Source organism: Trematomus bernacchii, unplaced genomic scaffold, assembly GCF_902827165.1.
Source record: "Trematomus bernacchii unplaced genomic scaffold, fTreBer1.1, whole genome shotgun sequence".
Classification (NCBI taxonomy): domain Eukaryota; kingdom Metazoa; phylum Chordata; class Actinopteri; order Perciformes; family Nototheniidae; genus Trematomus; species Trematomus bernacchii.
This window is the reverse complement of record NW_022987851.1, coordinates 4,789,319-4,806,079: the sequence shown is the minus strand read 5'-3', so window position 1 is coordinate 4,806,079 and position 16,761 is coordinate 4,789,319. Positions and strand designations below refer to the sequence as shown.

Here is a 16,761-nt window from a genome sequence, read left to right as displayed (position 1 = left end):
TGTGTAGGTCTGCTAGCCAATAGAAGTTGCTATTTTAGCCTTTGCAGAGCATTTACATGCCCAAAAAACGATATCACACATTACAGGGAAAAGGGAACATTTGAAATAGCATAATAGGGCCCCTTTTAAAAAGATGGCATGGTGTGATGGTGCCCCTGTTTAGGTCAGCCATTAACACTGTGCTTGTCTCACAGGTTGACCCCATGCTGACACCAGAGGAACGCCACCTCAGCAAGATGCAGAACCACGGCTACGAGAACCCCACCTACAAATACCTGGAGCAGATGCAGATCTAACAAGAGCCTACAGGGGGCGCTGTGGAGTCACAGAGGGGGAACATACTACTGACCAATAACATATGCTATTGTTAAAATCATTTGCGTACATCCAAACTCCATTTACTGGTTTGTTCGAAACAATCCTTAAATATTGCTACTACTTCTACTACTGCTAATATTGTACTATAGAGCTCTTTTTGATCATATTTCTTTTCAAAAGGTGATGTATCTGCCATTTTTGCATTACGGAAAATGTAATTCTGCAGATTTCTCTGTAATTATCAATACAACTCCCTTCAGATCAAGATGTATAACAATTCTTCAGACGTTTTATTTCTTTCTTTTTTTGTAAGTAAAAGGCAAATCAAACAACATTTAAATGTATTTGAGTGGCCATCATCGAACCGGCATACCAGACACTACAGTACTAATTTTCATCATGCCGGTGTCCTTCATGCAGTTTCTGATGGTTTCTCTCAAAAAAGAATTGGTGTTTTTATTTTGTTTCTTTTTTCCTCTCAATAGATTGCCTGTATATGAAGGTTCTTTGTACCGATTAAAATGTATAGTGAAACAACAAATGAGAAAAAAATGAAATCATGAATTATTTACTTTCCGTTCTTTGTTATGATAACAGACAAAATATACATATACAGTTTAAATATATATATATATAAGAATAGATGTTTTTAATTCACCTTTTGTTTTCCCAGGGAAGAGTCAGTTTGGGGTTCTTAGCTTAGCGGTCATGAGTCGTGTTTGCAGGCACACTGTGAGAAAGAGTCGGGGAGGGGGGAGGTGTGCACAGACCCCCAGCTCAAACACATCACACAAAACCTACTCTAAACCCTTACTAAGTGAATGTGATAACATTTCCCCCCCTACAAACACACAAACACAACCATTTATCAATAGAGAAACAGCAAACATTGGTAGATTAAATATTGACATGTGTTACATAGTTGAATGTATCCTGGAAGCTTTTTTTTCCATACTATGTGGCTTTGATTTAGTGACAGCGGGCGATGACATTTGTTTGTTTTTGTTTTTTGCACAAATTATCTGTAGCAAAAACCAAGCACCAGAAAAATGACTTAATAAAAAACTAATTTAGGTATGATGTATACACACATTTTGGAGCAGCTGTTGGCTTTGCTGGTCATAAAGCGTAACAGTCTGATAGATCAACACAGGGCCGGTCTAGGGGCACTAACAATACAAGGAGCACCACAGAGAGGGCCCATCTGCCACCAGGGGGCCCCCAATGAGAGAGAATGTAGCTTATACGAAGTTTTCTGACCCTGAATATACACATTTGGGGATTGTTAGAAAATAATTCTGGTGGATAGTTTATTTAATATTTTGGGGACTTAAATAATCTCGATGTTCAGTTGGGTAGACAGAAAAGCTTGTGCCGGCCCTGGATCAAAGCCAATTGAAGACAACTTGGAGCTGGAGGGCTGTGCAGGCAGACAGAGACACACAGAAAGACAAGGCTTGGAGAGCTGGTTTTTACAAACAAAATAAAAAGGCTAACTTGTGTGTTTTTACAGGTAGAGAATGACACAGACAAGTAAACTGAATCCTAGAATCCTCTTTTCTCTCTCTCTTAGTATTGTCTTTGTATGCCTGTATAGTTGATGTTGCAATCATGGCTTTTTTCCGGAGGATTACCTGTGGTGTGCATTGTTCTTATATGAAATGATATGATATATATTTTTAAGTTTGTTTTCTTGTTTTCTATTTTTTCCTCTTCCTGTGACAGTATCTCTGTATGTGACTGTCTCACTATGCACCCAAACGGCTTCAATCTTGTAACTGCCTGCTTGATTGTGGGAAGGGACTGGGAACTAATGTGTATATTAGTGATTTTAAAAATAAATGTGATTGACACCAATGGAAACAGACTTATGGTTACAGGGGGGATACACATCAATAAACTCACAACTTCCATATGAACGTGTCGTCTTTTCATTGATGGATTGATAGAATTTTCAAAATGTTCAATTATTGTATTATTTAATGGACCAAGACAAATTAAGGTACACATTAATTTAGGGCTGAAGAACATTTGCATAACATTTAATTACATTGTCAATTTTCTTTAATTAATTAAAGACATATTTATATTAAATGTTGTAGCTGGACAATCCCAAAACCGTAAAATATGTATCAAGTATCGAACAAGACAATTCACATTCAAGGAACTGGAGTCATGACTAGAATGATTATCAAAACAGTTTTTAATTAGTGTACTGTTTATTTACTTACAATTAATCGTTTCATTATTTTAACTGCATGTGTGTTTGCATTAAAATTGTAAACACAATTTACTTGTATTACTTGAGTATTTCCATTTTATGGTAGCCTACTTTGTACTAATACTCCAGTACAATTAAATCAGTAAATCGTCTACTTTTACTCCACTACATTTATTGAATACGTTTAGTTACTTTTACAGATCTACCTTACAGTATACAAAGTCATTAAAACTAGCTGCAGCTTTACCAGCTGTGATAACACTTTAATGCATCAATCATTATAATCAAAACATATAATATATATTATTCTGAAATGGGCCAATCTGCATAATGAGTACTTTTACTGTTGGTACTTTAAGTATATTTAGAATACTTTTGTCCTACTTTTTGAAAATTGTATTTTTGACTCGTGTTTTTAATTACAGGTTAGGCGGAATTCTGGGGTTCCGTTTACTCAACATGAAATGTATGGCTCATCATGAATGGAAAAAATAATCTGGTGATTCAAAAGTGAGTCATCATTGCCCAAAAACAGAAGGCAGATGCGCGGCAAAATCACATGACTGATACTAAAAATAGACCGCATGAAAGCTTCCCCATATCAATTTTTTTAAATAGATACAGTGTTTGAATTTAAATGTAAATACAACAACTTATACACATTAGCCCACTTAAGTATAATGTGTAGTTGCTTTTGAACAGTAGAAACAAAAACACACTTGTCCTACCTGTGGCAGGTAAACAGGAAGTCGCTGCAGGTGCGGGGATACGCCCGCAGAAACCCGAAGCTCCCGGAAAAACTTTTTTTTGTGTGTCGTCTAGTTTCCCTCCGTCGCAGACCGACATATTCAGACCACAAGGACGTTTGTGAACATCTCCACCCGAGAAGAGCTTTTATTTTTAAAGAGACCACCTTACATTTCGTCGTGGTAACCTGTGTCTCTGTTACGTAGCTTATATTTATTCAGTGTTGCTCGCAGCAGGTTGAATTCGTTGAGTCGTCTCTTGGCGACTGGGCCTGCAGGTTCACCTCGGAAACCACCTTCAGTTCAAGAAAGCAACAAGAAAAGGATAATTTAAGGAGATAGTAAATAGTTCAGGAGCTGTAAGGTCGTTTTATTTTATTTTAGCAGTTAGTCCAGGTGTTCACTCCTAATGGACTACATGGATAGTGGACCGAGATACACCCCAAAGTCGGTAAGAAACACACAGGCATGCAACTTTTTAATGTTTTTGTATGTGTTTTTTACAAACGACAGCTGCCTTGCACAACTGTAATTTAAATACTATGAATATACAGCTCTGGAAAAAATTAAGAGACCACTCAACATTATTCTTAAATCTCAATCTCTTCATGTATGGCAGCCATTCCATTCCAGTGTCTGTTGAATTCCAACACAAATGTTGTCAGTAGTTTAATGAATAAAAATAAATAAAACATTTTTTTTACTAAAAACATAACTATAAATAGTAAAACCAGAGAAACTGAATCAAGTGGTCTCTTGATTTTTTCAAGAGTTGTATGTTTCTTCTACTGTAGTTTATGTTTATATTTCTGTTGCTGTTGTATATTAGTATTTGATAGAACATTCCAATTGATCCAGAATGTTATATGGTGTATTCTTGTGATATAACATGTATTTTGTACCATATGTATATATTTGGTGTAATTCACCTCTTAAATATTGGAATGCCTGAACACATTACTGCTGTAACAAAATAATTTCCTATCTATATATCAATCTTGGGAAGTGATGCAGAGTTAAAGATAAAGTTATTTTGAGCTATGAACCTTCCCATAGCAAACCTGTCACACATGAAGTAGTAGGTCACTTGTGTTTTCATTCCACACATGCTTACAGTACAACACTTTGAAAGGATGTCACTGTATTCAACCCTACCTGTTTGTTTTACCTCAAAAACACTGTTAAGCCTAAAGACAAACATGTTACCAGATGAAAAAGAAATCCAGCAGTCCTGCTTTCATTCCTTTGAAAACCTGCTTGTTCCCTACTGATTAGAAGTTTTACATGTGTTATTCCCATGTAGAAAAAAATTACTAAAAAGACCACATTTTTCCTCTATTTAGATTTATGATGATAAATAGCTCTACTTGGGCTGCACAATGTGTTATTTTCATGTGAGAAAATCTCTGATCTGCATCTGAATAAGAATTAATCTCATTGTGATAAACAGATATAAGATATATGTCAGAATTATTCTTTTGTCATTCAAGTAAGAGCAGTAGTTCATGAGAACAACATAGAAATGCTGTCATGTTCTGTGGCACACAAACTTCCTTGAAAAGGTTGCAGGTTTGTTGATGATCCCGCTGACACATTTCCAAGAAGTTAGCACATTGAAAAAACGTATAGAGGCCTCTTCTTCCCTGCTGCATACAGTAAATGAAACCGCTTCAAAATGTTGGTTAAAATGTTTCTAAAATGGTGATTAATCTCTGTTGATCTTCATCAGCGAAGATCCTCAGAAAGCAAGTCAGCCATTTACGCCTGAATTCCTCCGGGTTCCTCCGCCCTGTTGTGACTTGTTCACTGCAGTCCTTCTCTTCTGTACACTAACAGCTGGTCTAATATCACTCTTTAACATCACAGTATGGTGCTAAACAACACACAGCGTTATGCCCTTCAGTCTTAGAAAGAAGTACACAGATCTGAGTAGTATTCAGTAAGCATGTTCTGGTCATTGACAGTGAGGCTGGGTAATAACTCAGAAAGCAGACAATTCAGGTATTTACATTTTTAAGGAATATATCAGAATATTTCATGGTCTTTTGTTACTAGACTTACATTAATTAGAACATGAAACTGTTTACAAGCTAAAACAAAATGTATCCCTACATTGTAGGCCTTATTAAAGTGGACAGTTGGGTTATTTTCAAAAAGGAATTGCAGCCTGGAAATCTTTATTAAGTAGCTTGGTGAATTATTATTTTTTAAGAGACGGGGTGTTGTAACACGTTCTCTCTGTTTCTTAGTTAAGACTCGTTTTTTATTCTGTAGCTTAAAACACCTCGGGCAGTAAATGTGTGATCTCTATTTTGTTAACAAACACAACAGAGCCATGCATATCTGTTCAACAGTCTCTGTAATGAGCCTTTTAACTGGGATTTTATTATGACATATGTCAAACTTGTTTTTTAGAAATAAACGCGTGCCCTCATAGGTGCAGTACAATCAATCCTACTCATCCAGCCGGAGTATCAAGTTTACACAGGCGTAAACAAATAGTTTGTTGTTTCATAAAAACAGTTCATGGAGTTGTGGTTTGACGCTGCAGCCGATCGTCCAGTGAGCACCTTGTAAATCAGAGTCATGGGTATCTTTTTTTTTACTATCTTTAAACAGCACACATGTTTTAAACTGATATTTTGTTTGTTTGTGAAGCTTCCCTGTTTTCAGCTACCTTTTTAAATCACCACTGCAGTACAGTGAGCATGCACAGAAACTTGTTGTGTTCCTCTTCAGGTCTGCGAGTGCCTTGCTCCCAACAGGTTTGACAGGATTCTGCATGGTGAAACCTTTGTACTCCTCCCCCCGTCCTACTCACCTCTTTAGGTTAACCACAGGGCCGTGACTCATGCACCAAGTTTTACGGTCCTTTCTGTGTTTTATGGGGTTTATTCCAATGAAACATGTCCAGATGTCTTTACCTTAAAATACCTCCAGTCAAAGCAAAGCATTAAGTCATATTTCAGAGCATAGTTATCTGGTTCTATAGGTCACCACATTCCTCAAATAATCAAGTACCTACATGCTGTCTGCTGCTGTCACCTATCTTCAGTTGATTATCTACTTGGGCAAAGAAAACACAGCGACTTCTATTGTGTTCTTAACATTTTACAATGTCACTCAAGGAACATCCTGGGGGAAACACTTTCACAACCGTTCGTCAAGAAATGTATTCACACTCCTGTGAAATGGTGGTCGTTATCACTATGAGGTTTTTATTTTTTAATAGGCCATTGAGTTCTATCTATTGACCATTCATTCACCTAAACAATTGTCTGTGTGTCTTGTAGGACAAAGACTGGGACACCTCGGTCCAGTTCCTGCCAGCATCGGATAACAAGAAGCTTGAGAAGAAAAAGGGTCCGGGGAAGGTCGGGGCTGTGATCGGTGTGGTGATCTTTGCAGCCGTTATCGCGCTTATGACCGGACTGCTGGTCTGGCATTTCCACTGTAAGATCTCCTTCCTTACTATTTGATTTGATTGATAAAACACAATAGCAAGCAGTAAATAAAAAAGGGTGTAACATTGAAGTAACCTAATCTCAATGACAAAGAATTGGATAATCCTGCTTTTGACATATGGTGATTTAGTTCTTTTTACAGAGCACTTGGATGTGCCAGATTGCTTTCATTTAAGCAAGTTTAGTAAATGATGAGACAATAGTTCAAAAGTCCTTTTTGCACATTGTTAAGAACATTCTTCAAGGATTATACATTAAAGGACTTCTTTCTTTTCCTCCCCTTTAAAATTCCTCTGTTTTTCATTGAAATCTGCAGTAATTATTGTGATATGTTATAAACAAACAAATAGATCCAATACAAATATCTTTTTGTGGAGATATAATATAATATATTTATATGTATTAAAAGGAAGTGAATGTGTGTATTTGCTGTTATATCCATAAATGCATAAGCATACACATTTTTGATATATAATGAAACGTTCATAGGCAAGTTAGAGCTTAAAGCTGTTCATTCTGTCTCGTGATTGTTTGCACGTTCAAATGATTGAAAATTAGAAGGAGAGATTAAAGCAACGTCACTTGGAACAAATACACCTAAGAGCTTAAAACTTAAAAACAAGGGGAAACAAAAAAGTGACAAGCAGAAAAGTGAATGTGTGTAAACTCTATTGCTGTCAAATGGTGGGTGTGTGCTTCATCAGTGTTGTGTGCTTCCTCCCGCAGTCCGTAAAGATGTGCGTCTCAAGAGGATGTACAGCGGCTCCATGCGGATCACCAACCAGGTGTTCGAAGACGCCTACGAGAACTCCAACAGCTCCGAGTTCAAAGCACTGGCGAAACAGGTGACCTCACAGGTGAGACTGCTGCTCGAGCTAACATTTCAATTAATCTGCGTTTATAAAGTCATTTTTCTGTTGTTTTCAAGCGGCATTTATTAATGTTCCGTCGTAATTTTGGTCTCTTTCAGCTTAAATCCATCTATTCCAAAAGTCCAAAGTTGTCAAAATACTACGTTGGATCCAACATTCAGGCTTTCAGGTACAGACCAGACTTTTTATTATTAGCTCTACCAAGAGCCTCATGCTTCCTTTCCTTGTGTCTGTGTGTTGGTTACCAGAGGATCTCACAAACGGATTAAGTTGACATTTGAGAACCAGTGTTTGTTTTTAGTGTGCATGCATGCAGATCTAATAGCACCAACATTTAAACACACCAGTCTCTAAGCATTTTCTGTTATTGAAATGGCCAGTTCAGAGGAATGTACATTATGCTTTTGAATGCCAGTGATGTTGCTTTTAAGAAGATTTCCATGGCGAAAATGTTTTCTTATCAATTCAGTTCAAAATTGTTTCAGTCTGCTCCATATTCCCAGAGGGCAATTTCGCCATAAAGCTGTAGTACCAATACAAAAACATATAAAAAAACATAAATCATATGTTTTTTTTAAATCGTGTAATAAGTGTGAAGATATTCCAATTCTTGATTGAAGGGCCCGTATTATGAAGATTTTCTGTTTCATATTTGTATTTTGTTCCTCTACTATTTCCAGGCTTTAATGTCCAAAAAGCTCTTTATTTGTCTCACTCTGCCTGTGCTGCAGCACCTCTTTTCACCCTCTGTCTGAAACCAGAGCCCAGTCTGCTCTGACTATTTCTGTTGTGATTGTTCAACTTCTTAGAGATGTCTCGCCCCTTAGCTTATAATGTACAATGTGTTGGAGCGCTAGCCAAAGAAAATGCAAGTGTTACATAGTGTTGTCGTGTCACCATATTGTCACCATGTCAAATAAGTACACAAAGGAGTCCAATGGAGGCGTTTCAGGCAGGGGGGAGTGTTTCACTGTCAATGACCAAAAAGCATAATAGGACCCCCTTAACTTTACTCTACCCCCACACTGTCTAATTGTTGCCTCTTTGCTCTCAGTGAAGGCAGTGTTATTGCCTACTACCTGTCAGAGTTCAAAGTCCCTGCAGGCCAGGAGGCGTCTGTGGATCACGCCATGGCTACGATGGATAAGCTGGTGGAGAACCTTCAGCGCTCCGGGAAACGACCCAGCAACTCTCTGGTGGTGGCGGACGTGGTGTCTTCAGGTAGAGTCAAAGCAGCTACATGCCACACGTGATTCACTCCATCCTCCATCATGCTGTTGTGCTTGTGGTTTGTGTTAGAAGGCCAAGTTCTCTCTGGGTGTGGACCTACTCTCTGTTTTGCTGTCAATATCCCCCTCTAAGTGATCTGTCTTGTGTTTCCTCTCGCAGCCCTCGATGATCGTCTGTTATCAACATCATTCAGCAGTAAGTGCTCAATTTTCATTCATCATTTATTTTAGTACAGTTATCTTTGACAACTCATCTGTATAAATAGGAAACAGAAGTCATGTTCAACACATAGTTCATGGTGTTTAAAACATGTTATCATACCTGAAACTATTATAGATTATTGTCACTTTTTCCATTACAATTTGTTTCTACATACAGTTTGCTGACAGCTAATAGGATTTTGTTGGCAGTTTAGGTCATCCAGCAAGAATGAAGAATAATTTAACTGATCATCTTTTCAAAAGATATGTTAACATGTTATACCATTTTGTGATAGTCATGCACTCTAGCCATATTTATATGTGCATGTTTGTTGTTGTTTTCCTTAATTATTCTTAATAAAGGCAATTTGTAGTCTTTATGTTTGCAAATGAATCATCGTTATTTTCTGTGTTTCATCATATCCAGAACATCTAATGTACTTTAGTGCAGATTAACACAGTTATTCAAGTATATAGTTTAACTGCTGTGCCGTGAAAGTTAAATGTGAACACTAAAAGTCATTGTTTCGGTCTCAGGATTTTTTAAGTATGCAGAACACACAAAGTCCAATCAAGTGGGGCAGATCCAGTCCCCTGGCTTCCCTAACAAACCGTACCCCCCCAACACCTTCATCCAGTGGCAGCTGAGAGCAGACCCCAACTACGTCATCAAGCTTGAATTCGATACGATGAATCTGGAAGAGAACTGCAAGAATGACTTTGTCAAGATCTACGACTCTCTGGTGGCTATTGAGAGCCGCGTTATGGCAGAGTGAGTTATTTAAATACCGATTCAAGCTGAGAAATAACTTCAATGCCTTCTGCACTTATTTTCATGCAGAGCCAGATTGTTCATACTTTGGATAAAGAGAACTGTAAGTAAGCCCTCTGCTGGCCAGTCTCTGTAAATCTGGTGGACTCTTATACTGCACTGTGTTAAGTTACATGCCAGACAAATAGCACTAGCAATGGTAGTTAAGTCTACATCTGGGACCAATTCAGATACAACTGTTTGAGAGATGCACTTTCCTAACCAGAAGAACAGTCGGAAAGCCAGCAGGAGCTCTGCAGGCAAAATGTTCATGTGTGCATAGTAAAATCGAACAAAACCAAGTGCCATTATTGCACGCAAGAGATAAAATGCCTCTTGATTTATAAAAAAAAGAAAAAGGAATCAGCATTGTAGGAGTGTATTATGATGTGCTTTGGTCAAAGGTTAAATCCATGCTTGCAGTAAAAACCTAATGGGTGGTGGATCCAATGACAATACGTTGTTGTGGAATTAGTTGATGTATAATCAACAGGCTATTTGAATTTTTTTTTATTGTAACCATCACATCGGTGAGCAGTGCATTTAATAATGTTGTTTTTCTCCTACAGGATGTGCGGGTACTACTCTCCCAGTGAACCATTGACCTTTCTGTCTTCTGGAAATGTCATGCTGGTGACGATGGCCTCCAACGACAAGAAGAACTTCCCTGGATTCAGAGCAAAAGTCTCACAAGTCAAACGTGGAAGTAAAGGTAGGAACTACATGTTCTATCAATTTATTCATATTTAGTCTCATTAACCCACACATATACCGTCTTTTAGTTAACTATATGCCTTCAGCTTTAATGATGTTTATCTTCAGTGAACTTTCACTATGGGGCTGTGTAGTACATTTCCAAATTATATTCTGTGTCGTTCAGGATCCGCTTTGGGCATCACTTGTTGTTGCATAAACTCTGTCCTTTTTAACTGGAGATTTCTTGATTCTGTTATACTCTCTTTGATTTATTTTTTCTCGTTTTTAGGACATTCAAGGACATATTCGATTTACGGAATGGTTTAGCCTTTTTGCAAATGTTTACAATAACATGTGCATTTTTTAATGATCAAATGTGTGATTTACTCATTTAGGCATAAACCCAGAACAGTATGGTATGATAAACTGATATAACACAAGAGAAGAACATGCATACAGCTCCCTTACAAAACAAACAACAAACAGAAACATCAAAAGACAAAAACCGCAGACTAAAGCGTAGAAATGTCATTCAGCAGCGGAGTTGATATGTTTGCAGGCACTGTCACCGACACTAGCACCGTTAGCTCTGAGCCAACACTGCCAGAAATGTATTAACATACTTTTTAACATCATGTTTAAAGGTACAACATGCGGTGGGCATCTGACGGGTGAAAAAGGCACCTTTTCTTCTCCCAACTTCCCAAATTACTATCCTACTCGGACCTCATGTCAGTGGTCCATCACGGTGAGACATCTGTTACACAGTCAGATCACACAGGTTTTTGGGGCACATGTCAACATTTTAAATTTGTTTCTACTCGTCTCTGTCAATTGTGAAGGTCCCTACTGGTAAGGCGGTGAAGTTGACGCTCAAAAAGTTCTTCTTGTCTGAGCCGGGGCAGGAAAAAAGTAAAGACTGTCGCAAAGACTACGTGGAGGTCAACAAAAAAAAGTGAGTCAGTGCGTGTATGTCTTAAAATCACATTGTATTACACAACAGATCAGACATGTCACTACTTGGGCGTCTCTTCCTCAGGCTCTGCGGAGAACAACCGGAAGCAACGACAGAAACCAGCATCACCAACAGCATGAGCGTGGTGTTCTCCTCCGACAACTCGTATGTGGACCGAGGTTTCGAAGCCACCTATGAGGCCATCGACGCCAAAGACCGTAAGGGACTCAGTTTCTCCCAGATAACGATTAATTATTAACAAAATGCGAGTGTAGCTCATGTTTACCCTATCGTCCACAGCTTGTCCAAAGCAGTTCATGTGCAGAAACCAGCGCTGCATCAAAACAGAGCTCAAGTGTGACGGCTGGAATGACTGCGGGGACATGAGTGAGGAACTGAATTGCAGTAAGTACTATCTACTCAGATTATACTCCAAAAGAGTAGTCAAAATTAGAAGTCAAATTACACTCTACATCAATGTGTTTTTCTCCAGAGTGCAATGCAAAAGGATATCTCATGTAAAAATGGCCTGTGTAAGCCCATGTTCTGGAAATGTGACGGCGTGAATGACTGTGGAGACGGAACCGATGAGCTGGGCTGTGGTGAGTCCTGCTGATGCTGGTGGAGGATTATTTTGACACATGCACTGAAAGGCTTTCAGTCGGTTTTCTAATGCCGTTCTGTTTCTTCTGTTTTCCAAGGCGGGTGCAAATCTGGACAAGTAACATGTAGGAACAAAAAATGTGTTTCTGAGAAGAATCGCTGTGACGGCAGGGACGACTGCGGAGACGGGTCCGACGAGCTCGACTGTGGCAGAAGTAAGACTTTTTTTTTTTTTTTTTTTAAAACATTTCACCAGCCGTATGTCACTGAATTTAATGTTTTCTCATGTATTTGAAATGTTGTTTTTCTCCAAATTAGAGGAATTAAATGCAACTGGACTTGAGCACTGCCACATATTTAATGTATTTTATGTCCTATTGGAATCTTTACATACTACTTTGGTTCTACAGCACATTTACTAATGACTTAAAGGGCCCTTATTATGATAATTTTCAGGTTCATATTTGTATTCTGTGCCTCTACTGGGACATGTCTCCATGCTTTAATGTTCAAAAAGCTCTTTATTTTCCTCATACTGCCTGTGCTGCAGCACCTCTTTTCACCCTCTGTCTGAAACCAGAGCCCAGTCTGCTCTGATTGGTTATTGTGATTTTTTTTTTCAACTGCTTAGAAATGCCCCGCCCCTTATTAGTTATTGTGTGAGTTTAAAATGTTTGCACGTAAAGAAGTTTCAACTGCATTTTTCTTTCCTTCTCTCTCTGCAGGTACTGACAGTCGCTGCACTGAACTCACATATAAATGTAAAAACAATAAATGCATCAGTAAAGTGAACCCAGAATGTGACGGGACAGCAGACTGCGAAGACGGATCGGACGAGGAGAACTGCGGTATGTCTCAATCAAAACCTCAGTTTGGTTGGTCAGATTAAATGACGTGTTATTATCAAAACCTGCATTGATTAGTTTTGCATGACAAAACAGATGTAAACTTCCGCTTCAGGGCACTACAACAACGAGTTGCCACATGTCAGCCCGGTGACTGATTGTTTACTTTGCAGACTGCGGGAGGAGTAAGTTCAAGACGTCGCGTATCGTGGGTGGTCAGGACACAGAGGAAGGGGAGTATCCCTGGCAGGTCAGCCTGCACATCAAGAATTACGGTCACGTGTGCGGAGCGACCATCATCAGTCCACGCTGGCTGGTCACTGCGGCCCACTGCGTGCAGGATGACGGCTCGACAAGGTAGCATTTCGCTTCTAGTTCTCACTCCTAACTAGAAACCTTTTCTGAAAACGTGACAATTATTTTAGCTTTTAAATAGGTAAGGTGGAGAGATTGATTTGCAGCTCTCCACCTTTAGATGACTGGTGATGATTACATTTTTGAATAGCATTTATTTAGCACATGCACTTAGAGAAAATAAATAAGTGCAAATACAGAATGCCATTAAAGGTGGGGTAGGTAAGTTTGAGAAACCGGCTCGAGATACACTGTTTGTTATATTCCATGGAATGCTCTTAACATCCCAATAGCAATGAATATCTTAAGTGCTTTGACAAAAAATCCATAACAAAATGTCATCTGTGGAAGCCGTAGTACTGTAAAAAGCACGCACAATCATTTTAGCCGGCCCGGCTAAAATAACTGGATGGCCTACCTGCCTGTCAGCCTTCCATCTGTGCACAAACTTATCTCGTGCCCTCATTGGTCATGTGCGCGTTTGTGTGTGTTGGAGGAGGGGCTCTGTAAGGAAGTGGCAGATTTTTTCCGGTTGTGTATTTTCAAATTCTAGCGCATTCCAGCTGGTTTCTCCAAAATTACCTACCCCACCTTTAAAGTCAATGTCAACTTTATTATCAATATCTCTGAGTGTTGTATAAACAGGGAGACCGAAATGCCGTTTCCCACCGCCCCAAAGATAAAATAATATATAAAAAAGATATACATATGTGTGTGTATACATACATAAACACGATTTTTTTTTTTTTTAAAGGGCAAAACAATAAATATATATAAATAGCACTCTTTAGAATTCTTTAAAGTCTTCTATCATTTTATTATATCACTGGTAACATTATTTTTAAGACATTGCAGAATGCAACAAATAAAAGTTTGTTGTCCCCAAATATTGTATCGTTATTCATGACGTTTTAATAGATTCAAAAACAGTTCAATAGAGTGTTTACACAAAAACAATGGGTGTGATACTCCATAGTTCTTTGAAATGCCTCAACTGCTTTTAAATTCTTTGAATTGAGAACAAAATATCTTGCGCAATTCAGTGGTTTGACTTTTTAAATACATTGTAAACAGTTTGTCACATGCAAAGCGGAACTAAGAGCTCTGTGTTATTACTCACAACTTAATGCTTGGGTGTGTGCGTGAATCATTTACTGGCATGAAACCTTTACCGGCCCTCAGTGTTTTAGAGGTTTTAGTGTTACCCCTAACACAGTAAAACATGTTGCAAACATATTTTCTAAGAGAGATGCTTTTGCCACATGATGTGCTTAATTAATAATGATCCTACAATGAGAATGACCTTATCGATCTGTCCTTGTGTGTTTCCTCAGCTACTCCCTGCCCGGCACTTGGGAGGTGTACCTCGGCCTTCACACCCAGCGGAAGATTGGCAGTTCCGTGGTGAAGAAGAACCTGAAGCGGATCATATCCCACCCCAACTACAACGCATACACCTTCGACAACGATATCGCCCTGATGGAGCTGGACAGTCCTGTCACCTTTTCCGATTACATCCAGCCCATCTGCCTGCCGTCTTCCACACACGATTTTCCAACGGGTAACACTGTGTGGATCACCGGGTGGGGCGCAACTCGAGAAGGAGGTGAGTTTTCACTTTTTCAGAGACAACCCTTTAATTTTTATTTAGGTAAAGACTGAAACATTATTTTGCTAAGGACCCAACTTTTTTTAACCTTAATTTTCCAAACTATTTACCCATATGATTGTGTCTACGTCACTAATTGGGACAGCACTTTTTAGCAATTGGTCCAGTATTTCATTATATGCTAATATGTTTTAATTATAGTAGCTACATATTAGCCTACAGATCATCATGTAGTTGCCAATACACACAATACAAATTTTACTGAGGTCCTTTCAATAGAAAAATTGCTTTTTTCCTCTGATGAGGGTCTACCTAATGACTTTTAGAGCTTCGAGCTGATGAAATGACAGTTGGAGATAAACATAAACGTAATGGTGTCCTCTTGTGTGCGTTTGTGCTTCAGGATCTGCTGCAACAATTCTCCAAAAAGCCCAGGTCCGCATCATCAACCACTCGGTGTGTAACGACCTGATGGCAGGGCAGATCACGTCTCGGATGTTTTGTGCCGGAGTGCTGACCGGAGGAGTCGATGCTTGTCAGGTAATAAAAGACACTTCAACCCCAAGCTGCCCTGCTTTCTTTCTCTCTGAAAAACAGCCATCTCACACAATTTCCTTAAAACAAGGGACACAAATATTTTATTGATAGGCTAATTTAGCTAGAAATTAGCTAGTTATACTGTGCTGATTAAGGATATTGGTAAGAGTGTTGGGCTTGTTTAGTTAAGAAAAGCATTTGCATTGTCTTGTCTGAAAAATGAAGAAGTTAAAGATAAGTTGTTGGAGGAAAGATTGGGGGGAAAAAGCAGAGAGACAAGAAAAGATGTGAAAAATATACATGATGCCCGGTTTACTTTCCTAACACATGTACCCATTTGTCTCTGTTAGGGCGACTCTGGCGGCCCTCTGACCAGTCCGTCCGGCAGTCGCAATTTCCTGGCGGGGGTGGTGAGTTGGGGGGACGGCTGTGCCCGCAGGAACAAACCTGGCATCTACACAACAGTCACCAAATTCCGTGGCTGGATCAAAGAAAAGACAGGAGTGTAGATGCATTCAAAATGGCGAAACAAGGCCATATTGACATGAACACGGACTGATGACAGGGGGCACAGTGTGGATCTTTGCTTCACCACTCTGGTGTAGTGGCCTTGACTCCCTGTCGCAGCTGCAGTGGAAAAAGCACTGTTTGCTTGAAGAGCAATTGCAACACAATGTTATGTCCACTGTGATTTTATGAGGGTGGGGTTGATGAAATGTTTTTAAATGTAAATATAAGTTTTATTTTTGTGGTTTTTTTATGCTGTGGTTTTAGCGTGTTTTGATGGAGAACATTGTTATGTGCTGCACAAGAAACAGATTTTAAGCGTGATTGTTACACATGAGTTGTGCCTCCTTGTGCACTGTCTGGTGTTTTATCGGTAGATATCATTAGAATTTCCCACCTTTTTCCTTGTTGTCTTTGTTCTGAATTTTATAAATTAAAAACAAAATAACAGCAAGCTCATTCCATCTTACCTCCTATGGCTTGGTATATTACACATTTTGTTATAGACTTTTAGGAAATCCCCGAAGGTTAGTGATGTGATTGTTCCCTTTCACAAGCATTTCCCTTCTCATGTTGAATAGCATTTCATTGTTACAGCTGTGAATTGCTTTTCTATCTGCATAAAACACATCAACATAACAGCAGCAGTTTATTCTTTCATGTTTGATATTATGTGACATCTATTTCATAAACCACAATGTTGCCAATTTATAATGTTTCAAATCTTTGTAAATGTGAGTTTTATTGCAAATATTTAATAAAATATTTCTTATACAACCTGACATTCTTTGCA

At 38.8% G+C, this 16,761-nt stretch overlaps 2 protein-coding genes across 4 annotated transcripts in view; both read left to right on the top strand.

Moving 5' to 3' along the window:
* aplp2 (amyloid beta (A4) precursor-like protein 2) overlaps positions 1-2,237 on the top strand; it is a 58,646-nt gene extending 56,409 nt beyond the window's left edge. For all 3 annotated transcript variants that reach the window (XM_034113325.1, XM_034113324.1, XM_034113322.1), the window contains one exon: positions 195-2,237. In XM_034113325.1, coding sequence (XP_033969216.1) covers positions 195-296 — 102 coding nt within the window. In that variant the 3' untranslated portion in view covers positions 297-2,237. The remainder of the gene's footprint in view (positions 1-194) is intronic.
* Positions 2,238-3,315: 1,078 nt separating this feature from the next.
* On the top strand, positions 3,316-16,750 carry st14a (suppression of tumorigenicity 14a). Its single transcript, XM_034113159.1, is given in 20 exon segments — positions 3,316-3,736; positions 6,579-6,738; positions 7,476-7,606; positions 7,720-7,790; positions 8,676-8,842; positions 9,011-9,046; positions 9,589-9,823; positions 10,432-10,574; positions 11,203-11,306; positions 11,401-11,513; positions 11,598-11,731; positions 11,814-11,918; positions 12,007-12,017; positions 12,019-12,115; positions 12,215-12,331; positions 12,842-12,964; positions 13,135-13,318; positions 14,650-14,921; positions 15,328-15,464; positions 15,812-16,750. Coding segments are annotated over 20 exon segments (2,541 nt in total). The 5' UTR covers positions 3,316-3,694; the 3' UTR covers positions 15,971-16,750.
* The last annotated feature ends 11 nt before the right edge of the window (positions 16,751-16,761 follow it).